At 46.7% G+C, this 26,056-nt stretch overlaps 1 protein-coding gene across 2 annotated transcripts; it reads right to left on the reverse strand.

Moving 5' to 3' along the window:
- Positions 1–460: 460 nt before the first annotated feature.
- LOC146173571 (uncharacterized) lies at positions 461–22,564 on the reverse strand. Of its 2 annotated transcripts, XM_084584193.1 has the most exons (5): positions 22,309–22,564; positions 21,132–21,201; positions 18,848–19,401; positions 14,616–14,834; positions 461–2,433 (listed from the first exon to the last, which is right to left on the reverse strand). In XM_084584193.1, the coding sequence occupies exons 3-5, from the start codon at positions 19,391–19,393 to the stop codon at positions 1,732–1,734; spliced, it is 1,467 nt and encodes a 488-aa protein (XP_084440319.1). In that variant the 5' UTR covers positions 19,394–19,401; positions 21,132–21,201; positions 22,309–22,564; the 3' UTR covers positions 461–1,731. The 2 variants fall into 2 exon arrangements, with proteins under 2 accessions (XP_084440319.1, XP_084440318.1); XM_084584192.1 differs by lacking the exon at positions 21,132–21,201 and having other exon boundaries at positions 22,309–22,562.
- Positions 22,565–26,056: the final 3,492 nt, after the last annotated feature.

A 26,056-nucleotide genomic window follows, 5' to 3' on the forward strand; every position in this document is an offset into this window, starting at 1 on the left:
CTTTCACAATAAAAAAAAAAAAATCCGAGCGGATTTCAACCAGTTCAGCAGCCGAGAGTCTTCGCCACTGAGCCACTGTGGCGGGTGCTTTCGCTCGTTATAACCAGATTCATGCAAGATTAAAGCTTTCATTAAGCGGCTCCCAGGTGGCACAAAATTGTGGTTAAACCTGTGCCCTCCGCAATCAAGGGCGTCCTTGCACCGCAGCAGATTGTGGAGGCGATGGTTAAACCGCCATACGATGTGGTGGCATCCATACAGTGCCAGCTGAAACTGCAGCACATCAGGCCAGTTTGTATCGGGTAAGCATGGTGTAAAAACTGTCCATTACACCGAGTTAAAACAAGTATGATGAAAAAAGGCCTGTGTTTTTGTGCTATAATCGCTTTAACAAAGATAACCCCTGCCCCCTTTTAGTCATTGAGTTGACAGACTCCATTTGAAGCCCTTGAAATGCCCGTGTGACAGGGGCTTTATTTTCATTTTTGCAACACACATTCAATCTCCTAGAGCAAGAAAAATTTATTTCCGTACAACAGTGTTGCAAATATTAAACTACCTATGTAGTGCTTTCTTCACGCCTTGACACCTTGGCCCTTATGACGAATACAGAGAAGCGTCTTTGCACTTTTGTAGCTACGTCGCCTATTTCGTCTTTTCTGCTCACGTTATTTGCCAACTGAAGAACACAAAATAGCAAAATGGCATGCACTATAAAATAAAATGTGCGTGAACTGTACAACTCGCACTGTAACATCACACACAAAAAAATGCAACCTGGTACTGACAACTCGGATAACTTAAACCAACTTCCATCCCACGTGACCAAGAAAGATATCAAAATGGCCCTTGGCCGATTCTGCCATGATAATGTCGAGTCAGTCATTGAAGCCAACCTGTGTGAATCACATAAAATGTGGCTAAATAATGTGGACAGCTTAGATTAGAATATTCTCAACAAAATTAGAACTTTACATGGACGAGGCCAAAAATGTAAACCTAGTCCACCTAGTATATGCCAGGGATGCAGCACTCCCTTGAAAAGTGTTCAAGAACATCACCTTAAAGGCCAAACAATTTTTGCAAGAGATTCTGCCACAGAAGAACAGCACTGATGTTGTTGTCCTTATAAATCTGCAGCAACTCGCAGACAAGCAAAACCAAACATGCATAAGCGCTATAGATAGCACAGATTTTACTACACGTCGTAAATTAATGCAATATAGCAAAACCAAACATGCATAAGCGCTATAGATAGCACAAATTTTACTGCACGTCGTAAATTAATGCAATATAGCAAATGTGCAGGCAAATATAACCCAACGTTACGCCACTGCCCCGGGAAGGCATCATCACATCATATCAATCTACAAATGTCGTCTAGTGGCCCATGCCCTCCACAGGAAATTCTTTTACACAAGAACACGGCCCTAACAATGAAAGTCGTGAACGATGCCTGCTAGCACATGGTAGTTTATATATACGCAAAAAAAAGAGAAAGCTTATCCACATGGCCTCCAATGTTACAAGTGTTATAAGTCACTGTAGCACCTAACCAACCAGCGAACCATAAATGCTGAGCACAAGGCCTTCCGATTCGGGACAGCAACGACAAGACACTTGGCAGCAGGTTAGCATGCCGGCATCTACAAACAGAAAACAAATATTCAGCGACGCTACAAATGCGCAGCTGGACGAAATACTCCAGCCTGAAACAACACGGACGTTCAATCACCTTGGCCGTTTCAGCGGAGCGACCGCCTTAGTCCAAAAGTCCTTCTGAGCCTCGTCAATGCGCGGGAATTCCGCGGCACAGGTGGTGCATTGGCACCAGTCCAGGGTCACCTTGGGCATGTAGTTTTCGAAAAACAGCCGCAAGTCGTAGCTATCCGTGGCGACATACCGCAACGCCGGCAGTGCCTTAATGAGGTACCGCACGTCGTTGCCAGTCAGCACAAGTGCCGGCAGCGACTGCTTGGTGCCTAAGGTCAGCCGCTCCAGCCGCGGCAACGAACCAAGCGAACACCGAATCACAAATGACGTGCATAACAGGTCCCCGTCAAGCCTAAGCGTCACCAGCCGCCGCGTCGCGCCCAACACCATCTCCAAGGTGCGGATTGAGATGTCAGAGCCGACGCGAAGCTTGACCAGGCCAGCGAATGATCCTGGTGGAATCTCATCAAGGTCATCGTCGACGGAGCACTCGGCTAGTGAGAGGCTCTGCAGTTGCGGCCAGTTCTGCGCAACTGCGAGAAGGCTGATGCCCTTGATGAATTTCAGCGAGAGGTGCTTGAGTTTGAGACGCTTGAGCGTGTCCTCCAAAAGGCCGCGGAATGCACACAATGTGCCCTGGGCTATGAACATCAGTGAAACGTCGGTCAGCTGCTCGAAGATGCCGATCGCAGCAATGGTTTGGCTGTGGGTTGTGGTCACCTGCATTAAGTCATCACAAACTTAAGAGCCCTAGTACAAAAGAAGGAAGCTTTTGTTGTACAAGTTGGTAGTTTTTAGTGCTTGTCTAGTCGTCTGTGTGTCTTTTCCTTCTAGTGCACCCGTTTAGTTTTGTGATGTCCCTTTCTATGGCTACGCTACAGTCGCCATCGTTTTTTCGGACATGGCGGAACCCAGGAAATGGTTCGAAAAATCAAACAGTCCGAAAAATTCGTGAACACAAAAAAAGTCACTTTTTTACAAAAAATTAGCTTTAAAAATTACAACCTTCATTGCTCCCCATGTTTCGTTTATATGCCGATAACAGGGAATTATAGCATAGCGCGATCTGCTACAGTGATCGGCTTCCACGCGCTGCCCACACGCATGCGCTCGCGGTCTCGCACTGGCTGATGCAGACGGAGTAGGTGTACGAGCCACCGGGAAGCATGCAACTTGCTCAAGGCAGTCATCACGTGCGCAATGGTGCCCCACAGGAACGAATCATGCTAAGCTGTAACCGCTATAACCCTCTAGTTAGAATATCTTGGCCAGTCATGCTTTCATCATGTCCGTGCCACTTCACAACGTGCTGCGGCGCAGTTGATCGTGCCGCGAACGAATGCACGCACCACACAAAGCAATAACATTCAGTTTCCATGGTTAATGACGATAGCCAAGACCACGAGATGGAACTCACGGGAAAAGAGAGCGGAACGAGAGCCACCATGAATTACGAATGCACTGGACCCCCCCCCCCCCCCCTCCCCTATCCCACGGGTGGCAGCGGGCGACGTCGGAGCAAGCCATGGCGGACGGTGCTCATGTTCCATTTCCGATCTGATTGCACGCTCTTTTTAGGCTGCCGCAATGAAAAGGTTGAGCATTCACTAATTGCTACTGCCTCAAATGGCAAGGAACAGAGCCAAGCTAGTCCGTCCGAATGACTGCTTTTTCTAGCTTTCACAACTGTAAAAAACTGGTGTTTGCGAAAACAGTGCCCGCTCGCATTTAGGTGATGCCGAAAAAACGAACCTTCAGCCAAAAAATGATCTCCACAGTATTGGTTGGTTGGTTGGTTTGTGGGGTTTAACGTCCCAAAGAGACTCAGGCTATGAGAGACACCGTAGTGGAGAACTCCGGAAATTTCGACCACCTGGGGATCTTTAACGTGTGCTGATATCGCACAGCACACGGACGCCACTTCGTTTCGCCTCCATCAACGCAGCCGCCGTGGTCGGGTTCGAACTCGGGAACTCCGGCACAGTAGTTGGGCGTCTTACCACTGCACCACCCCGGCGGGCTCGCACCATATGTGGTTCGAAAAATCAAACTTTTGGGCATCATAGGGTCCGAAATATTGGTCGTGAAAATGTACACACTCCTATGGGTCGCGTGAGGGTTTGTGAATAAAGTCCGAATTATCGTGCAAGTCTGAATTATTGGAGTCCAAAAAAAATCTGTCTGCTACTGTACCTTAATTTGCACCGACGGGGACTGAGCTGTGCCTACGAAGTGATAGGTACATGCACAAAATCACCTACATGAGCAAGGATAGCTCCCTGTAGAAGCAATTTTCGCTTGTAGAACGCGGATCACACTATGCTGAAATTATATTTAAACTGTCATCCTAGGGCAGGAGTCACATAAACTCGCCTGAACCAAACTGAATGCAACGCGCGGCAGAAGAGGGCACCGCAGCCGCGTCCAGTCCAGTCACAATAAAAAAGATTTTAATTTCAATGTGAAAGCTGCATGGTTCCATACACGTTGTGCGTTATTCTTGCTCGACGTAACGCCATTTGTAATGCAAAGAAGCTACTAAGCAAAACTGAAATTGCACGCCATTAAGAATCAATGTTTACTGGAAACAATAACAGAGTATTGTTTGCGCTCAGGCTAGTTGGTAGTTTAGCCCTGGAGTAAAATTGAGGTGCTCCATAGTTCGACAGGAAAAAAAGAGAGGATCCCGGAAAAAAGTTTAACACGGTTAGGCCCAAAACCTGTTCAATGCCCTAACTATATTGAACATGTTTCCTGGATCCTCTTCTTTTCCTGTCAAACTATACGACGTCTGAATATTACTCCAAAACTCATTGAATGAAGTCCTCAGTATACCTTTAAGTCGGCTTTCCCATATCAGATGCATGCATATCCCAAACGCCACTTGTGAGGCAAAGAAGCTACTAAGCAAAATTGAAATTGCACGCCGTTAAGGATGAATGTTTACTGGAAACAATAACTGAGTATAGTTTGCATTGAGGCTGGTTGCTAGTTTGGCCCTGGAGTAAAATTCAGGTGCTCTACAGTTCGACAGGAAAAAAACAGGATCCCAGAAAAAAGTTTAACACGGTTAGGCCCACAACCTGTTGAATGCCTTAACCATATTGAACGTGTTTCCTGGATCCTCTACTTTTCCTGTCAAATTATACGATGCCTGAACATTACTCCATAACTAATTGAATGAAAGTATACCTTAAGTCGGCTTTCCCATATCGGATGCATGCATATCCCAGGAGGTTTAACATTTTTGATGGTGAAACGATGCAGACCCCCAAAACTCACTGAGAGGGTTACGGATCAATTGCTTGTGTCATGCACATTTCCAGCAAGCCCTTCACAGCATGGATGACCAAAGTAAACTCTTGCATGCTGCAGGCCTGTTTAGGTTCCGTTTTCATCACCCGGAATGGCAATGGGCCCAGCCAGAAATATGCCCACCTGTATAAACATATATAGCAAAGCCCCGCTACAGTCAAACCCGAATATAACGAACTCGGATAGAGCGAATTATGTTTTATATCGAACACTCGAATTTCCGCTAGCATTATGCATATAAAATGTATTTTTTATAACGAACTACACATCGGATATAGCGAACTCAGCGCGCGCGATCGGTCGCCAAACGCCCGCCAACGGGCGGCCCTTTGTGCCGGCTCCGAGTTCTCTCCGGGCAGCCCACGCTGCCGGGCCGCAATACTTCTAGCGCATGCCGTTGTCAGATGGGAGGGGGATTGGCGACGGCTCCATTCCCCAAGGTCTCACACAGCGCATACGTCATCACGTGCCCGCTAGGGTGCTTCTGCTGCTTCTGCGCCGATGCCACGCTTCCGTAAAACGCAGGAGGGGCTCTCTACAGCAGCTTCCACGAGGGACCCTCCTGTACGCATGCGCGGCCGTCGCCCAGAGTAGCGTGAGTAGCCTTTAAAATCCACGCCATCGGCCAGCCTCTCTTTGCAGCGCTCCTATTCGGCAGCTGCCTACCATGTGATCAAAGACGTTCGAGCAGCTCCGGACCTATTGCGCTTCGAGAAAGAAGCAACACCGGCCAGAACTGGTTTCAAGTTTGGGCGAAGGGAAGGCAGCCTCCGAACAACGAACGCGTCAGTGGCGAACTTTCCCGCATCCTCGGAGCTTTCTTTGTTCGCGTTTGCAAGTCGTGCTGCTGCTATCCTCACGATTCCGGACGTGCCTATGTTGCTGCTGGCTTGCATTCCGGCGCTACATCCTGCAAGATGACGACGAAGCAGCGGCGTGCCCTACCGCTTTCCGACAAGCTGGAAATAATTCGCCGCGTTGGCCGCGGCGAAAAAAAGTCTGACGTTGCCGCGCATTTCAAGATTCCGCGGAGCACGTTAAGCACCATTTTGAAAAACCAGTCGGCCATCAGAGGCAATGCACAGGAACGACCAAATGGCGACGGCTTTCGCCACCGCAAGCCGGCTTACGACCAAGTAGAGAAAGCGCTGTACCAATGGTTCTTGGACGTTCGCGCGCGAAATCTGCCGGTCTCTGGCCCCATGCTACAACAGAAGGCAAAAGATTTTGCCTTCGTCCTGGACGTCGAGGGGTTTACAGCGGGCAGTAGTTGGCTCCAACGATTTAAAGACCGCTATTCCATCACCGGGAAGGTGGTTGCAGGTGAAAGCCAAGCAGTGGACGCTGAGAGTGCTGAAAAGTGGGTGCAAGACGTGTGGCGTGCTGTCACGGAGAGATACGAACCGTGCAATATTTTTAACACCGACGAGACTGCCTTGTTTTGGCAACTGCTGCCGAGCAGAACCTTGGCGCTAAAGAATGAGAAGTGCCATGGCGGCAAATTGAATAAGGCCCGAGTCCCCGTTCTTCTCACGACAAACATGGACTGTTCATCAAAGCTGCGGCCGCTTGTCATCATCATCATCATCAGCCTGATTATACCCACTGAAGGGCGAAGGCCTCTCCCATATTTCTCCACTTAACCCGGTCCTGTGCTAGCTGCATCCACTTGACCCCTGCGAACTTCTTAATCTCATCCGCCCACCTAACTTTCCGCCGCCCCCTGCTACGCTTTCCTTCCCTTGGAATCCAATTTGTTACTCTCAGTGACCATCGGTTATCCTCTCTTCGCACTACATGTCCTGCCCATGTCCATTTCTTCTTCTTAATTTCCACTAGAATGTCGGTAACTTGAGTTATTTCTCTGACCCACTCTGCATGCTTTCTATCTCTTAATGTTACCCCTACCATTTTTCGTTCCATAGCCCTCCAGGTTGTCCTCAACTTAAGTAGAACTCTCTTGGTTAGCCTCCACGTTTCAGCCCCATAAGTGAGTACAGGCAAGATGCAACTGTTGTATACTTTCCTCTTGAGCGATACCGGTAAGCTGCTAGTCATAATCTGCGAGTGCTTGCCAAATGCGCTCCATCCCAATCTTATTCTTCTTGTTACTTCCTTTTCATGGTCCGGATCTGCGGTTACTACCTCTTCCAGTATTTCGCTACCTAATGTAAACTGCTGTTCCTTCCCGAGGCTGTTGAACATTACCTTAGTCTTCTGCATATTGATTTTCAAGCCTACCTTTCTACTTTTTCTGTCTAGGTCATCAATCATTATCTGCAGTTCATCTCCCGAGTTGCTTAGCAAGGCAATGTCATCAGCAAATCGCAGATTACTGAGGTATTCTCCATCTACCCTTATCCCTAACTGCTCCCATTCCAAGTCTCTGAATACCTCCTCTAAGCAAGCTGTGAATAGTACTGGGGAGATTGTGTCTCCTTGCCTAACACCTTTCTTTATGGGAATTTTGTTACTTTCTTTATGCAGAACTATGGTTGCTGTGCAGCCACTATATATATCTTCCAGCACTTTCACGTACGGCTCGTCTACCCCCTGATTTCGCAATGCCTGCATCACCGCCGAGGTTTCAACTGAGTCAAATGCTTTTTCGTAATCAATGAATGCTATGTATAAGGGCTGGTTATATTCCGAGCATTTTTCTATCACCTGATTGATGGTATGGATATGATCGATAGTAGAGTACCGTTTCCGAAACCCTGCTTGATCCTTTGCTTGATTGCAGTCTAAGGTTGTCCTGATTCTATTAGCGATTACCTTAGTAAATACCTTATACGTAACAGACAGTAAGCTGATTGGTCTGTAATTTTTAAGGTCCTTAGAGTCCCCTTTCTTGTGAATGAGGATAATGTTTGCATTCTTCCATGGTTCCGGTACCGTCGATGACACCAGGCACTGCGTATACAGGGTGGCCAGTTTTTCTAGCACGATATCCCCCCCGTCCTTCAGCAAATCTGTAGTTATCTGATCCTCTCCAGCTGATTTCCCCCTTTTCATAGTTTCTAGTGCTTTCTTGACCTCGTCCTTCGTCACTGGTGGAACGTCTGACTGTTTTTCCCTACCGCCAATCTCATTACAGTCCTGACTACTTTGGCTACTGTAGAGATCTGTATAGAACTCCTCGGCTACTTTGACTATCTTGTCCATATTAGTGATGACGTTGCCCGCCTTGTCCCTTATCGCATACATCTGGTTTTTGCCTATGCCCAATTTCTTCTTTACCGCTTTAAGGCTTCCCCCGTTCTTTACAGCATGCTCAATTTTCTCCATGTTATACTTCCTTATATCGGCCACCTTGCGCTTATTGATTAGCTTTGATATCGCGGCCAATTCGATCTGGTCTGTTGGATTGGAAGCTTTCATACTCTGGCGCTTCTTAATCAAATCTTTCGTCTCCTTAGACAGCTTACCGGTATCCTCTCTAACTGTCCTACCGCCTACTTCCACCGCGCACTCAGTAATGATATCTCTGAAATTATTGTTCCTTGCCTCTAGGGTAGTGCCGCCATCCTCAGTTAGAGCTGAATACCTATTCTGTAGCGAGATCCTGAACTCTTCTGCCCTCCCCCTCACTGCTAATTCGTTGATGGGTTTCTTTCTTACTAATCTGTTGCGTTCTTTCTTCAGATTTAGGCTAATTCGGGACCTCACCATCCTGTGGTCACTGCATCGCACTTTCCCGATTACCTCTACATCCTGCACAATGGCGGGGGTTGAACACATTATGAAGTCGATTTCATTTTTAGTCTCTCGGTTAGGACTTTTCCATGTCCATTTCCGGTTCTTCCGTTTGCTGAAGAAGGTATTCATGATTCGTAAGTTATTGCGCTCTGCAAACTCAACTAGTAACTCCCCCCTGCTATTCCTAGAACCAATGCCATAGTCACCTACTGCCTTGTCTCCTGCTTGTTTTTTCCCTACCTTGGCATTGAAGTCACCCATTAGTACAGTATACTGCGTCTTTACTTTTCGGATTGCCGATTCTACATCCTCATAGAAGCTTTCAACTGCCTGGTCATCATAACTACATGTAGGTGCATAGGCCTGTACAACCTTCAGTTTATACCGCTTATTAAGCCTAATTACGATGCCTGCAACCCTCTCATTAATACTATAGAATTCATCGATATTACCCGCTATATACTTATTGACAAGGAAACCTACTCCTAGTTGTCGCCTCTCTGGTAAACCTCGATAACACAGTACATGCCCATCCTTCAGTACAGTATATGCCTCATTCGGCCTCCTAACCTCACTAAGCCCTATGACATCCCATTTCATGCCCTCTAGTTCCTCTAACAGCACTGCTAAACTAGCTTCACTAGCTAGGGTTCTAGCATTAAACGTTGCCAGGGTCAGTTTCCAATGGCGGCCTGTCCAGCGGAGCCAGGCTTTCTTAGCACCCCCTGCTGCGTCACAGGCCTGACCGCCACCGTGGTCAGTTGTTCCGCAGCCGCTGGTGACTGAGGGCCGGGGTTTTATGGAGCTTATCATAGGAGGTTGTGGCCAATTACTGCACCAGGGTGGCCAACTCCTGTTCTGGTGAGGGAGTGCGTTGCCGGAAGTGTTCACCAGCATCAGGTCGCACCCCAAACCTGTTTATGCAATTCCATCGACACGCGGATGATTTTTTTTTTTTTTCATCCGGCACCGGGATTTGAACCCCGGTCCTCTTGCATGCGAGGCGGATGTTCTACCGCTACGCCACCGCTGCACTCTTGTCCGCTTGTCATAGGCAAGTTCAAGTCTCCTATGTGCCTGCGAGGATGCACTTCACTCCCAGTCACATACAACTCAAATTCTAAGGCCTGGATGACCAGAACGTTGTTCGAAGCGTGGCTGCGTGGCTGGGACGAGGAACTTGCAACGAGCGGGCGAAAGATTTGCCTCCTCCTCGATAACTGTTCTGCGCACCACTGCGGCGTCACGCTCAAGAACATCGAGCTTTGTTTCCTGCCACCGAACGCAACAGCGGTTTTGCAGCCCCTCGATCAGGGGATCATCCGCGCTTTCAAGCTGGGCTACAGGAAACGCGTCGTTGAGCGGCTGTTGGTGAAATTGCGGTTTAACGACGAGCTCAAGATTAATTTGCTGGCCGCAATAGAAATGATTAACCGTGCCTGGCAAGACGTGACGCAATCCACAATCCGCAACTGCTTCCACCATGCTGGACTATGTCGAGAGGATGCAGAAGCTGCTAGTGAAGCGCGCACTGTGCAAGATGACAGCGATGTTGCCACGCTGTGGGAAGAACTCGCTGATGTTCCGGACGCTGTGCCCGAAGAAGTTGCCCCGGAGGATTTTCTCACTGCTGACGACAACGTAGCCGTGACAGCGAGCCTGTTGGACTCGGAAATTGTTGCCGACATGCTGGCATCTGGTGCGAACGAGGAGACCGAGGAGCCGCCGCCGGAGGACGATCGCCCTCGCCCGACGTTGCACGAAGCCCTCGCTGCTACCGATCTGCTGCGCCGATACTGCTCCGGAATACAGGGAAGGGGACTGGAGTTTGTGGAAATGATGTCGCGTGTGGAAAGTGCGATTCTCGCTGATGGAGTTAAATGCAGTGTTCAGGCGAAGATCACTGCCTACTGCAAATAAGTGAGCATTTATCTGCAATAAATTTCTTTTGTAGATTCATGGTGAGCGGCACGGTTTTTCTTTAGTTAGTGCGTTTTCGCTGCGCTGTCTGGACATCGTGTATAACGAATTTGGTACTGAAGTTCGTTATAAACGGGTTTGGTTATAGCGAAATACTTTATATAGCGAACAAATTGCGTTGAATTACGCAGTTCGTTATAACCGGGTTTGACTGTATAATACACTTGGATATAGCAAAAACTCTGATATAGTAAAGTGAAACTGAAGTCCCAGTTCATCTTCCACAGATGACTGCACATTTTTCCCCCTTTATAGTAAAGGTTTGGTTTGTTTGCTTTATGGGATTTAGTGTCCCTAAGCAACTCAGGCTATGAGAGACACCGTAGTAGAGGGCTGCGGAAATTTTTGCCACAGCATACGGGTAGTTGCCTTGCTTTTAGCCTCCATTAAAAGCAGCCGCTGCAGATTTCTCTGATAAAAATCTGTTATACAGTTGAACCCCTTCATAAGGAGCAGTTTTTGTCTACGAGAGGTCCCTTATAAGCAGGGTACCACGTTCACATTTTCTAACCAGACATTATTTCGACATGAAGGCTATATCCGGTCGCAAAAACGTTATTATAGCTTTCATTTACATATTGCATTTGCTTGGTGGACCACAACGTACATACTTCACAACTTTCTTACATTTATTTTTTACTGAAATAGTTTTAAATCTTGGTCTGCTTTACGGTTGCATTGATGCTCCATTGACAACCTTTTCCAGCTTAAAAATCAGACCAAGAGCCTCATGACAGCTAGGCAAAAGCTGTATATGTTGGCAAACTGTGTTTGCAGTGATTGCAAAGTGCGATCAAGACGTGACGTGGCACTGCAACTTGTGATTCACAATTAAGTCGTGTCTGGTAACACTACAAGAACTCAAGTAAAAAAATCGCCACGAAATCATAAAAGTAGCGAAAACTGTAAAACATCACCAGCAGAAATATCACTCAGAAATTTATGCTTTTTTGAGAAAGGATAGCAGCGGCTGTGAGTAAAAAAGTCTGTGAATGTCGCTACTCAAACGAAAAACAAACAAAGCATTTCTGGTAGGAGTTGAAACTGGCTAAACAGCAAACAGAGCCATTTATTGACCTCGCCAGAGCAGAACCACTCCTGTTTTTATGTCATCTGCTTTTGTCTTGACTTGGCTATGTATCACTCAATGGCTTGTTTATGTCAGCGGCACTAGCTGAGCGCTTTCTTTGCATTTACCAGATAGATTTGTCACTCACACTGCAATGGAACGTAATGGACAATTTCCGCTGCACTCTTCAGACTAATGGACAACACCTACGATGATTCTCGATAGGAAGTGCCACTAATTGGAGAACCCAACGCGCATTTCCGGTATGCTCACACAGATGCCCGGATGTGCAGTCGTGCTTGTACTCTTTGCGGCAAGCCTTGAAGAGCTTCTCTATGTTGCATTCCCACTGCAGGGGCTTTTTTTAGTCATTTCCGAGCTGACTGACCTGCTCTTTTTTTGTTGAAGTTATAATTAATAATGACAGCGCAGGTATGTCTCTCCACTGTCCCAGGTTTCTGATTCGCAAGTTCTGCGCCAGCGAACACGCGCTCTTCGAACCCGACCTCGGCGGCTGCGTTTCGATGGAGGCGAAACGAAGTGGCGTCCGTGTGCTGTGCGATGTCAGCGCACGTTAAAGATCCCCAGGTGGTCGAAATTACTCCGTAGCCCTCCACTACGGCTCCTCTTTCTCTCTTTCCACTTTCATTCCCACCTTCCTCCCTTCCCTTACGGCGCGGTTCGGGTGTCCACAGAGCAAGTGTGACAGTTACTGCGCCTTTCCCTTCCTGTGAACCAATTTAATTAATTAATTAACACGCGCTCTCATTCCTCCGTGTTCGCACCCTCTCCCCCGTAGTCTTACTGGGCAGGAGGAGGCGACAGTGCGCCGTATCCGGGCAGGGGCGGCTCTGACCCCATCTGTTCGACATAGATAGCGGGAAAAAGATCTACCAGTGACTGACAGGTGCCCTCACTGTGACACTCCACCTGACGTCTGCGATGTGCATCACTTGTTGTGGACTTGTCCATCAAAGACTCACATTAGGCAACGGATAATCATGAAGGTGGGCCTGCGGTGGAACCGCAATAGTGATTATGAGAAATGAACAATGGACAACCACTATACTGCCAACCTTCTCGAATACATAAGCACAACTGGACTGCACTCCTTTCAACTTTCTATCTCCTGCATCCCATTCCCCCTTTCTCAACTTATGCCTTGTGGCAAACTCTTCAAAAAAAAAAAAAGTATGTCTCTTTTTTTGTTTTCACTATAGCTGCAGCTGAGCATGCAATGAATGGTGCCGCATCTAATGTTAAAATGTCTGCTACAAGCACAACTGCATACCAAACTTTAAGGCTAGTTTGTCCTTTATTACCAATTGTCTTCTACATCCGAAAAAGAGGTCCAATTAATGAAAGTCATAGGGCGGCCAACCATTTGGGTAAATGGTGTCTCTTATACCAAACTGTCTGTTACATCCATGTCTCTTATAACGGGGTTCAGCTGTAGTAAAGTGTCTGTGGCCACGGCGACATAGTCCCCAAAAAATGACATCGCTGCATGCACGGTATCTAGGATCGCAATTCGCAAGGCAAATTTCATTTAAAAAAAGCAACCAGGCTTACCAGCACTGAGGAGAAGCCAACTTTATGTATGAGTTATGAGGGAAAGTCGTGAGGGAAAGCAGGCGGCGTGTATGCAAAAAAGAGAGCAGCGTTGAAGCGGGAGTGCAGCGTGCGTGATTTTGCTGTGCTTGACCGTTGCACGGGTTTCTAATCTACTGCCTCTTAGATGATAAAAACAGCCGAAGATAATGCCATGTTTACGCAAGGCTTTGGTTTCTACGTGAAATCATACTCAGCTGCATTTGTAGCCATGTTGCATTCATGCTAAAGAGGAACTTCCATAAGAAGTAAACAAATATCTTATCACTGAAAGAAAAGAAAATTGCACAAAGAAACAATAAGAGACGAATGAAGGGAATTTTAGAGCTTTTTTTGTGTGTGAAGCAACAAGGTGTGTTCGTTAAGTAGCCATTTAATTACCATACAGCACCTTAGGGGCCATGTCATCAACTGGAATAGTAAAGACCCTGATAGAGTAAAGATCCTTTTTAATGATGCGTATGACATTGTTGTACACGAATCAGCACACGATATTTGCTTACAACCGCAGAATAATTTATAATCGCATTTTCTTTCTAACCCGTTTCGGTTTCAACAGCTGACCGATGGCCACAGCATCAAAGTGGAGTACAAGTCATGTGAGAGACGAGAAAAAACAGCAATTGTTCCTCTATCATTTCGATTCACTACAACGATACAGCCAGCCTGCCCCAAAGAACAGGAATCACAACAATTAAAGGGTAACGGGTTATATCAGTTTTTTCATGCCGCGCATGACCTAGACTTGATTGTGACGTCGCAACCGTCTCTTGGCTGCTGAAACCAAAACTGGTAAGAAAATTCAATTAAAATTACTGAGTGGTCACAGGCGATAATATCGTGGTGATCCATATATAGGTCTGCGTTATGTATTATTAACAAAAAGAAAAATGTCACCAAAATTCCGTGTCTATACTCCTTTCAAGAGTATAGCCTCCACGACCAGATTATTCTACAAGCAAACTACACTGCGTTACATGTGTCATGCAAATCCCTGAGGCTCAGCTACATTATTGTTCCCTTTAAGATGGCAAATCAAGTCTTCGCTCCAGACATCACGAATTTGAACCGGGCAGCCTGAAAATTTGTAAATCCGTTTTTCTGTGATAGACACTTTCTTTCCTGCCAAACAAACATAACCATAGCCCCAAAAAGCGATGGAATATATCTTTACCGAGAGTCCTCAGCGTCGATTTAATTATGAAAACATGACAATAGGACAGCCCACCTCGAGTTTCCGGAGACTGTGGAAGAACATGTTCGCCTGCACCATGTGGCCCGGCGTGATGTCCCAGACCACCCCCGTTGTGCCATCAAGGCGCTCCACATCTGCACCCAGCACCAGCTTCCATGTGGTCAGCAGAGAAGGCCGTGACGCCAACAGCATGCCGATGAGCGGGTTGGATGGGTTCAAGATCTCGTGCATAGATGTCTGCAGTTCACAGAGCTGCAACAAGTGAGAGGCTAGTCAGTTACAACAGGCTTAACTAATGCTCCATCACCCATCACCTACAAACCCTCTACGCACATGCCTTGCCATCTACTATTTGTCAACAATCCACCATGTATTGTTTATAATCTACCATCAATACAGATTGGTTTGCTTTACAGAGCTCAAAGTCCCAAAGTGGCATCAATAAACGAGGAACCCTGTAGTGGAAGGCTCTGGAATATATCGACTATCTGTGGTTCTTTAGCATGCACTGACACTGCACAGTACACAGCCACCTTATGTTTAGCCTCTCTTATTTATTTATTTATTTATAAACACTGCAACCAATATTATATGTACCAAGTTGTATTCCACCATGCTTAAATCTTAACCTGGAGATTGCAGGGTTGTGTTTAGAGATCGTCACTATATTTAAAACACTGCAATCCTCAGGTAGGACTTAAGCCTGGTTGAATACAGCTTGGTACGTGTACAATGCTTAACTGGAGAAAAAAAAAAAAAGGTGCAAAGCATGCAAAAACCAACACACATCAATTAATGAAAAACATGTATCAGCATAGAAAAAATATGATGTGTGCGAGAGACATCAGAAGCTGAGGTGCAAAAAAAGGGCACAGAGGTGACGCTATAAACATGATCATGTGTACAAGATATAGGAAGTTCTCACATGCTATGACAGAGTTATACAAAATAAAAGAATGTGCTAGGTCACTTCAATAACACAGTCACGGGCAGAATCAAAGATACATGTATTTTCGAAATTATCTTTCAATACATTTTGTATATCGGTATCGGGCATTGCGTGCTCGAACGAGAGTATCGGAGTATGAGCATCGAAAATACATCTTCAGTGTATTATGTGTTTTCCCGATATTCGATACTAAAAAAAAAAGGGTGCAAATATTTAAGCCCCTATAGGTCACAGTTTAAGAGAGCGGCGCTTGCTCAGGCATGAAGGCTCATATGGAAGACATGAATAGTTATACAGGATAGATCGACAGGTAACGCTGCTTGAGCTGCCTGTAACAGTATACTGAGAAGTGCAACCGGATCAAACGTAGGAGGTAGGGAGTCTGCACTTAACAGATTATGGGATAATGTTACAGTCCCATCAGATGCAGGATAGGCTAGGGGTCATACCGTTAAATTCCGAGAAAGTGCTCCCCCCCCCCTTTTTTTTCATGCATCGAAATTACTGGATAAGTAGCGATAAGGCAATTGTGGGGAGGGGAGGGGGGGGGGGGGGGGGGACAACACTAAAATTCAAGGCGACTATAAAACAATTTTTCTGCCATCAAAAAAACACAGCAAGGTGCATGTGAATTTAAAATTTTATTTATCGCTGATCAAGCGTAAATATAGATGTGCGTCGAGAGGTCAGCCTAGAGTTCTCGATACGCAGCCGCCGCCGACACAAATAAGGGCTTTAGACGCAAAACTGATTGGCACGCTATTTTTCTTATCAATAAGTTATCAATTGTCCTATTCAATTTCGGTGCCATCTCTCGCTCAGTGGTCATCTTTTTGGCTCGTGTGCATAGAATGTCTCGCTCGCAATGGTCGTCCAAGACCACCCGTCAGCATTTTTACATGCATAGTATGTGCGAGTCTACGCTGCATACAGGTGCCTGCTTTTGTTTGTGATGCTTTTGAGAGCTGGGATTAAGTTGGATTCTTGGACTGGATGGGGCCGGCCACTGTCGCATCATTTGCGGTGCTTGCTAAAGGCAGGGTGCAGGAGAGTCGCTTAGCTGGAAAGGAGTAAAAATGTCACTTGCTAAAGGCAGGGTGCAGGAGAGTCGCTTAGCTGGAAAGGAGTAAAAATGTCAAGCTAGGAGTTAGGTAGGGAAGTCAGGAGATGCTAGCTCCCATATGAACCTGGCTCCAGAAGTCTAGGGAGTGATCCCGAACTTATAAAGCAGAGGTTTGAAGAAAGCCTAATGCAGGAACAAGGCGTGATGCCAAGCTAGATGGGATCTTTTTCTTCGAACAATTAGAAATAGCAACCAGCCAAATTGAAGAAGTAACTTCTGAGGTCACTAAAGCAGAGTGAAGTTACAGAAAGTGAAACACAGAGGATACTAAAACATAATGGAGTTCCGAAAAGTAAACAGGGTTGTCAAAGAGCTGAATAAGGTGCGAGTCCCCCTTGTTGTTCATACTGTATCTGCAAAGACTACAAACTAAACAAGAGAGCAGCCTACCCAGCTTCAATGTTTCTATCTTCAAAGAAGGTGAATGGATGAAAGACTCATTGCCAGGATTATTGTATGCGAATGATATATTACTACAGTCAAAACTCAATTTAACGAAACCCGATTTAACGAAAGCCCCGATTTAACGAAGATATTGTAATTCCCCCTTCAACGCCCATAAGATCCAATACTTTGACTAACTCGAAATAATAGAATCAATTCAGTGACTTGTCCCGATTTAACGAATCTTTTTTCGACAAATGAAGGTGGTAATGGTCTATTTTTGGTCTATTTTGTAGAGAGAAGCCCCAAAATTTATTGGTTGCAAGCCCACGGTAACAGCGCAGAGCACCTTCGTCCCGTTTTGTTTCAAAATGTGCGGCATTTTACAAGAGTTGTAGTGTTCACTTGAATTCACCAGATGGTGACAGTGGTAAAAAAGTCTCGTGTCGCATTCCAAGGGGCAGTGTTGCTGTTCGGTGCTTTTTTTGTAGCCTGCTTCGTGTGGTTCATTCGCCATTGTGCTTCTGCGGATATTTCCCCGTGCCTTTGGGTGCATGCTTCTCTTAAGCTCAGCTTGTTAGGCCCACAGTGTTATACGTAGCACTTCAGACCTACGAGAAATCGGTGCAGTCATTGCTCACAAAGCGCGCACAGGCAAAGATCACCGACTTGACTGCTGGAAAATAAATTTGTAGTCCTCTCAGGTTATTCTTGATAACAATTTTTGTTTCTTAAGCACTTACGGCGCCAGTCCTTTTTGCCGGCCGCATTTCATTTTGAGAGCATTAAGGCTTCGAAAGTATGATGCCGTGGTAGTTTTTTGGATGTCGCCGCACCTTATAATCGAATGTACCAAATTATAGGACCGAGAAATACCTCACTCGATTTAAAGAAATAATTTACGAGTCCCCTCAACTTCGTTACATCGAGTTTCAACTGTAATGGCTGACAACAGGGAGCAATTGCAGGGGTTGATGGATATCTGCATTACAGAGGGAGACTCATTCGGACTGACATTTGCCAATGAAAAATCATTTAATGATAACGAGGGTGGCAAGCATAGAACACAGGAGGGCACTCCACTAGAGCTAAAGAATAAATACAAGTATTTGTATTGTGCATAAATAATGAAGCTGAGTATTAACGAAGCATGAAAATATGCTATGGTCAAAGTGGCAGAAACAGAGCAAGTCCTGAGAAACAGTACACACTACAATTACGATAGGCAAAAAGTGGTACGAGCTATAGGAAAGGGACTTTCACCAATGCATTGCAGCTTATGGAGCAGCAAGATATAATTTGAACGGTAATTGAGCGAAACGTGGAAAATGTGGTGGGTGTGGAAGGTTTTCAGTCACCTTAAATGAATGAGGAAGGTTGACACAGAATGGAGAAGCGGACAAGAAAACTCACAAAAAAATATTTGGATAGTAGTAGGGGAACCAGCCAAGAATTATCGGTTAAGAAAAAGGTTAAAGGTATGCAGACCAAATCAGCACTTGAACATAGCGAACAATCAAGCAAGATATAGTCATAGAAAACTTCTATGATAATTTTAGGTGCAGCGCATAATTGATTATTGCTTGAGGCTAGGACTTGGGATTTATTCAGCTCATTTGCACCTTATAAAATTGAAGTAATGGACCAAGGAGTGGATAAATTATTTGGTATGTAGCAGATGGGCTGACAATTTTCATTATGTCATTTTTAAAAAGCAGCTTTTTCTTTTTCTTAATTTCCGGCCTTGCCCAACTCCTTAGGTCAACAAAAATGAACATAAGTCTTGCCCAAGCACACAGCAACACTCACATAGGGGCAATCGCCAAGCAACCCGCAGATGGTGGCTGCACTCAAGAACAAGTTGTGCGTTCCAAGTGCGGGTGCACTGCCGATGAGCCGCTTCAGCTGCGGCGTTGCACCTGGAATGTCCCCCCACTCTTCCTCGGGCATCTGCAGCTTCAAGTCATGGTGGAGGACAAGGACCTCGACTGAAGGGAAATAGCAGATCAAGTCCCTGACATAGTCTCGGTTATGGACAATCACGAGGGTCCGAACATCAGCCAGCACTCCGCGAGCCGCAGCCCCAAGCGGCCAGCATGAGTTGAACGAATCGCAGCCAGCAAAGAGGGCGGCGGTCACCCGCAGGTCAGCAAGGAAGTCCGCATTCTTCACAAAGCTCGCAGAAGTGGTAGTGATGTGAAGGCCGTTCGAATGAAGATTCAGGCCTTCTGGGAGTCCGCCTCCATGCTCTGAGACCGGCTTCCACGGTTTTTCGAGCTTGACGAGAATATGGTCCTCAAGCGCACAGATGTGGTCAGGGTCACCGAGGTCACGGATGGTATCGATCGCGTTCATCGTAAAACCTGCAGTCAAGTACGACGAAGCAAAACTGTTGCTACACATTCAGGGTGAAACACGAGATATCAACTGGAACAAAGTGTAAAAAAAGCAGGCGCACTATAAGTAAAGCCAATTTACATATCGCTACCAGAATCTGCAGTGCTGCATAAGTTACCAAAAGGTTGACCAGGTGTTCATACTTCAGGATATGGACTAAGTACACCAGCATGCAAGCTCTGACAAAGCAGCACGTGCTTCATAGAATGCTTAATTCAGTAATATACATTGAAAATAGAAAGGTACAGTTTCTTTTTTAGCAGAGCCCGAAAGATTCAAGACGTAACAACCTCAGTGCAATTACCTGTATAGCTCTCATGATAAATGCTGCAGTGTATGAAAATTTCACAGTTAATGAAGCAGTTAACTGCAGCAGAAGACCTAAACTTCACGGCAACAGCAACAATAGGCTTCAACATCATGAAAGGCACCTTGTCTGAACGACGAATGCTGGAGATGGAAGCAATCTGATGGCACCACGATTGCATTCAGCGTACATTGCACAAGTTCACAAAATATGTTCTGTGCATAAATTCAATGTCAATCAGAACACAAAACTTTGCCTTCTACATTTAAAGTGGGGCTATTGCCCAGTTGTAAAAAAAAATAATAAAAAAAAGAACAGTGCTGTTGCCAACAAAGAACCACCAGCCAATCAGAATAAAGGAAGCGACATTGGAGGAAGGGTCCGAAAGTTTGCTATAAGACTGTTTAAAAGTGAACTAGAAGAATCAATCATTTTCTGCAGACCTCGCAGTATAAATTTAGCACACGTGTGGTGGCGACTACTTAAAATGCACATCATGTTTCCCCCCAATGATGTCCGTCGACACACCTATTATTGTGCAACGAATATTGCTATTGAAGTACGACTGACTTGGCACAAGTTATCCATCTACGGGCCTATCTGCCAGTTCACTAACAGGGAAAGTGTATGCAAACCCAAGAGACATGCCAGCTTGCTTGACGGCAAGCAGCAAGCCTACCAATGCAGGCATTCAAAAATACTGTGGATCGTAGACCACTACGACACCTCTATCTCCCTCCCTTATTTCACTCCCACCTTCCTCCCTTCCTTTATAGCGTTTTACATGTGTCTGCAGAGAATTGTGACAGATACTGCGCCTTTTCTATCCTGTAAATCAATTTGAAATGCTGCTGGTGCCGGCCGTACTAACGCCTCCTAGACACCTGGGTCTGCTTCTGTTTGCTGTGTGGTGCGGCGTTCGAGGAAGCGGCAAATGAAAGGCGCCGCACGGACACCTGGATCGGACGCCCGGTGGGGTCAGCTTTGTATATGCATGAATCGCCTGGTGACGTCATGACCAATCATGACGGTACATTTGCACGCCCCTTGTCGAACACAACCAGCATTTCATTGAACGCATCAAAGTTCAGCAGTGTTCTATAATTCGCTTACAGGAAAGGCAAGGCACAGTATCTGTCACTGGCGGAATCTCGTTATCCTCACGGTAGACAAGGAAAATTATGAAGAGCGTTTCACGATCTGGGGCATGGCGCAGTTGGTAAAGCACTGGGCTGGGAATCAAAGGGATGCAGGTTCGATTCCCGGTGGAGACAAGGTTTATTAATTTATTTTTAACTCTCGCTCTCGAAAGTGTGACACCTCTGCTGACAACTTTCTGCCGACAATGAGGAGGCATTAAAGGCTTTCGCCTTAAAACAGCATGCTTACCACTGGTTCAGGATTTATACAGCTCAAGTTCCATTCAGAAACACATCGGCCCCAAGATATTCATACTTCCCTGGAAAGGACAGTTATGTTCATGGCTGCAATGTCACTGGCACGATGTAAAAAGCTATCTTTTCAGTTTGTGTGCTTTGAATACACAGCAAATACAAAAACACATGCCTACAATGCAACAAGGCTTCCCCATGGAGGACTTACATCACACCAAAGCCTTTGCATAAGACAATTTTCAGGAGCACGGCAACAATCAGTACTTGATACCGCTCTACAATGCAATTGTACATCAGCCACTGAAATTAATCAGAAATTAATCTGAAGTCTTTCACTACAGAGTTTCTCAAAGCCCACAGTACTGGCTTAGCACATAAAAAAATAGCCAACGAATTTATCAGTCATTCAATCTGACCACACCTCCTTCTGCCTCAACACGTCGCTCTCTACGAACAAGGCTCCCAGCCCCAATATAAGCAAATCAAGCCGTTGAGGCGGATTTGGAGATACAGCTGCACCTCAGCCCAATGTACTAATTGTGCTGCCTTCATTACAACTATGGTTAACGTAAGTAATATGCCAAATAAGTACGCCCATGCCGACGGTTTGTGCAGGTGCGGCTAAAAGGCAGTGCTTGCGCTTGGCGCATGATAGCCTCAACTGATTAAGCACCATTAAATCCAACGACAACAACAAAAGGAAGTCCTAGAAAACTAAGGCCAGATAAACAATACGGCAAGAACACGAACACCACCCCCCCCCCCCCCCCATACTGATTCTCAAATAATTACAGCAATAAATACGGTTAAGGAACGCGAGAACAACGGAATGCCGAGTAAAAGGCGAGTGGACATTATGCGATAAATTTAGTATTTATTTAGTACAAAGCAGCAGTAGGCACACCGTGAATCAAACAACAGTCGCTTACCTCGGTTAGCTTCAAGATCAATTTGCTTCGTCGTTTTGTTTTTGCATTCGTATGAGCTTTTGAATTCTGCGATGCGCTCAGTGGCAGTATTTTCTTGCAATTAATGTCACGAGTGCATGTAGGCGATTAACTGACTTTAAAAGAATTTAAATATAAGAAGCAGCCAAGCATTATAAACATGAACATTTGCAAAGCTAATCTTACAAACAGCTCGCTGTTAACAAGAAAAACGAGGTAACTTACAATTGCGTCCACAGGACAATGGCTCATTCGGGTGTCTTGAAGAACGACCTACGGCGCTGACATGCCAGCCATACCATCATGTTTTAGAGCAGCAGGTCTACTTCTTCGCGTCATAATACACCAGTTAAGCAATGTTGCTTTCCTACAAATGTCATCGCACGGCCGCTTACTTCAACCCAAATGCCCGAAGTAACTACTACCGCTGCCGCGCCATGCCGTTAGCGAGCGGGCTAGGCTAGAGAAAGAGATTGGCTAGGCTGGCCGGCTGGCTACGCGGACTTTTCGGAAGTAGAGATAGTGCCTAGTATATATTCTAGGACTATATTATAGTAGGCAATAGGGAGGGAGGTAGAGTGCACATTGATATATGTATTATAACTACAGTGTTATAAAAGGACACTGCATCATAATATATCAAATGACGTAACGCAAACGGTTATTTCGGCGCGAATTATAAACAAGTTTTCTTTTCTTGGGGGAAAAAAAACCGCCGCGTTGCATTGACGAACCTGCATATTTTGAAGGGTGTTGCCTTTCAGCGCGCGCCAACCTTTGCCATCTAAAAGAACTCGAGTTTCTGGTGTTTACGCCCTTCTTCATAAGCAGTTGCTCCAGCACAATGAAAGTGGTTGGCAAAGGTGGCCAGGCGCGTAGCCAGGGGGGGGGGGGGGGGGGGGGCTTATGGGGCTTCAGCCCCCCCCCCCCCCCCCCCCCCCCCCCCGAAATGTTTTCGTGCTGTCATGAACCGCCGACCAAAACAACCACCGGCGCTCGAAAGCATTCTGGGTTTTGTCTACAATGTCTTTTTCCGGTTCGTTCGAAAATACATTTCGGCACGAACATTACGAACGGCTACATTTCGTAGCAACGCCCATGCAGACGGAGTCACGTGAAGCCAGGACCCATTTCCGAGCACTAATAAGTTTCAAGGGCGTTTAGATAGCGAGCGGGCTCGTCGCGTCAACTCGCGCCGGCCGCGGAGGTGGGGGGTGGACGACAAAACAAGACAGGTTTCCATTCCCGCTCAGTGTTTCAAAGGCGGTATTTCCCTCGCCTTCGACTCCCCGCTTCCTCAAAATCCCTGTGTCTCTCTTTTGGGGCTTTCTTTTTTCTCGTGCCTTCTGCGAATCCTCACCGTGCTGTAGCAGCTCTTAGTGGTACTCCCTCGCCCTTCTCCCCGCACACTATGCTCTCTCCGTGGTTGCGCTTTTTGTTTGTGGTTTTTTTTTTCGTTTTCGCGCTTCTTCCTACGCGCCGAAGAGAAGGAGCTGAACGTTGGCCCAGGAGCGTTTTGGTTTTTTTTTTATTGCACCTCGTTTTTTTTTCCTACACCGCTCTACACCGCCCTACGCATCTTGCGGACGCCGGTGAGCGACCGCGACCAAAAGGCATCGAAGCGGCGCCGATGGTGGCGGAGTGACCGTTTGTCTCCTGATGAGGCGCCCAAGCCCCCTCCCCGCCACCCCCTTTTTCGGGATGGAGACGGAGACGAGCTGCCCTTTCAGACCTTAATCCCCCTTAAAACAGAAACTGACCTTGCGGGCGCCGGTGAGCGACCGTGACCAAAGGCACCGAAGCGGCGCCAACGGCGGCGGAGTGATCCTTTGTCTCCTACTGCGGCGCCCAAGCCCCCCTCCCCCCCCCCCTCCCCCCTCTCCTTTCGTGATGGAGACGGAGAGGAGCTGCTCTTTCAGACCTTAATCCTGTTGGCACCCGCGGCGACGACCACGGGAACCTGATCTTTTGTTTAAAGGTTCGGAGGCGCGCCGCCGATCAGCATTGACCCTGCTCGCTGACTTCTCGAAGCAGGCGGGTGAACTTCTGAGTATAGTAACGCCAGGGAAATGACCTCAGCAACGGACGACTTCTCCGGCTTCTTTACCTTAGTGAAGGGTTTCTACCGCCAGCATGCACAAAATTGTCATCGACATCGGAGAAGCTAGCCCTCGCCACTGAAAGATGTGAGAGGAGGCTCAAGCACCACCCTCGGCAATGCGCGGCATCTCAAGCCTGCCCCGCTGATTGGACTGTACAGATTAAACTTTGTTTCCCCAGCTAGGGAATTGGGGATAACCTACCATATTTAAACGGCAGATTGTCTCCACCGAAACTCCTTTTTCGTCAGATCATTTAAAAAGTTGTATAAAACGTTTCTTCTTCACTTCTACTCCCTGGCTGCTCCTGCTCCTTCTCCTTCTTCTCGGCTTCCGAGCCAGGACCCGGGAACATCGGCCCGGAGAGAGACATCTCAGGCGAACCAAGGGCGCCCCCAGCAAATTGAAAAAAGGACAGCGTCATTGGCCGTTGGACGTGTACAAAAATGTAAACAAGCGTCTTGGATGACATATTCAATAAAGCATTTCCCGTCAAAGTGTTCATTTCTTGGCCTTTACGTTTTCATATCAGCGGTATGCACTGCTTTGCTGGTTTCGAACTGATATAGTTCTAGATTTCGTTTAATATTTTCTGTACTTATTCAACAGACAGAATCAGGGAAGCAATGATGTCAGTTATTTCTGCCACAATGTTTGTCACATACATATATGTTCTTTTATAATAAAGTTAATATTTTACATCTGTCTTGGCAGTGCGTACTGCGTGGCACTCAAGAATTCGTTTGCAGCACCTGGCTATTGGCTATTGGCTGGAATTAATCATATTTGATCCATCGACAAATTCTATATGGAGGAGGACGCGCTGCAACGTGAGCCCCCCCCCCCCCCCCCCCCCCGAACAAAATTTCTGGCTACGCCACTGGTGGCGGCATAGAAAGGCGGCAACACTTCCATTCGTAGACCAAGCATGCAAATTCATAATGCAAATACTGCTGCAAGTCATGCAGGTACTTTAGCCATGTACAGTCATGGACAAAATTTTGCGGGATGCCGGAGCATCGTTTTAAAACTGCGTCGGCGTCACTAGGCGGCGAATGATAGCGTTGAGGTTACGCTGGAGGATTATTAGGCGCCTGCGCGTCCTCTCGTCCTCTTGCCAGCCTGATAGCTCGTTTCGCGTGAGCACCTGCTTTTTCCGTGCTTGGCCGCTTTTCGCCGCTCAAGCTTGTCAGCCTGCTTGTCAACTGCGATGACGCAAGCATTCATAGCTTGCACGTCGCCTTTAATCCTGCTTTGTAAAGCGTGCGTTGACATCGCACCACACACGGACGCCTCTTCGTTTCACCTCCATCGAAACGCAGCCAGATCGGGTTCGAACCCGAGTACTCCGGCACAGTGGTCGGGCGTCTTACCACTGCACCACCCTGGCGGGGCCCCTCCGCTGCCCCGTGCGGACAGAAGAGAAAATAGAGAAGAAAGGAAAAAGAAGGGGGAGAGAAAGACGCGCGCCGCAACAACAGCCGTCGTCCACCACCGAAACGGTGGCGGGTGCAATGACGGCCTACAACAGATAAAAATTCGGTGGCAGGCTAGCCCCCACCGCTAGCGGCGTTGACCTACCGTCCCAGCCCCGTAGGGCCAGGAACTGCCACTCTTCATCTCAACCCTTGCAGTTGCAAATATTGAACCCGCTCTTTCTAAAGTTACAGTCTTCCTACCCTAGTGACTGAGACACGCCTGAAAATTTAGCAATGAACTTTATCAACCTAATGAAAAGTTAATTTTTATAGTCTTACACTAGTAAAATGTGTCCGGCTTTTGAGCTTCTTTCTTGCTTGACACTAGAATATGGCTTGCAGTATAGGGATATTAATGATGTGTAGATATATAGTTATTGCAGGGCAATGAGCAAG

This window comes from Amblyomma maculatum, chromosome 11, assembly GCF_055883805.1.
Source record: "Amblyomma maculatum isolate TAMU_Amacu chromosome 11, ASM5588380v1, whole genome shotgun sequence".
NCBI lineage: Eukaryota > Metazoa > Arthropoda > Arachnida > Ixodida > Ixodidae > Amblyomma > Amblyomma maculatum.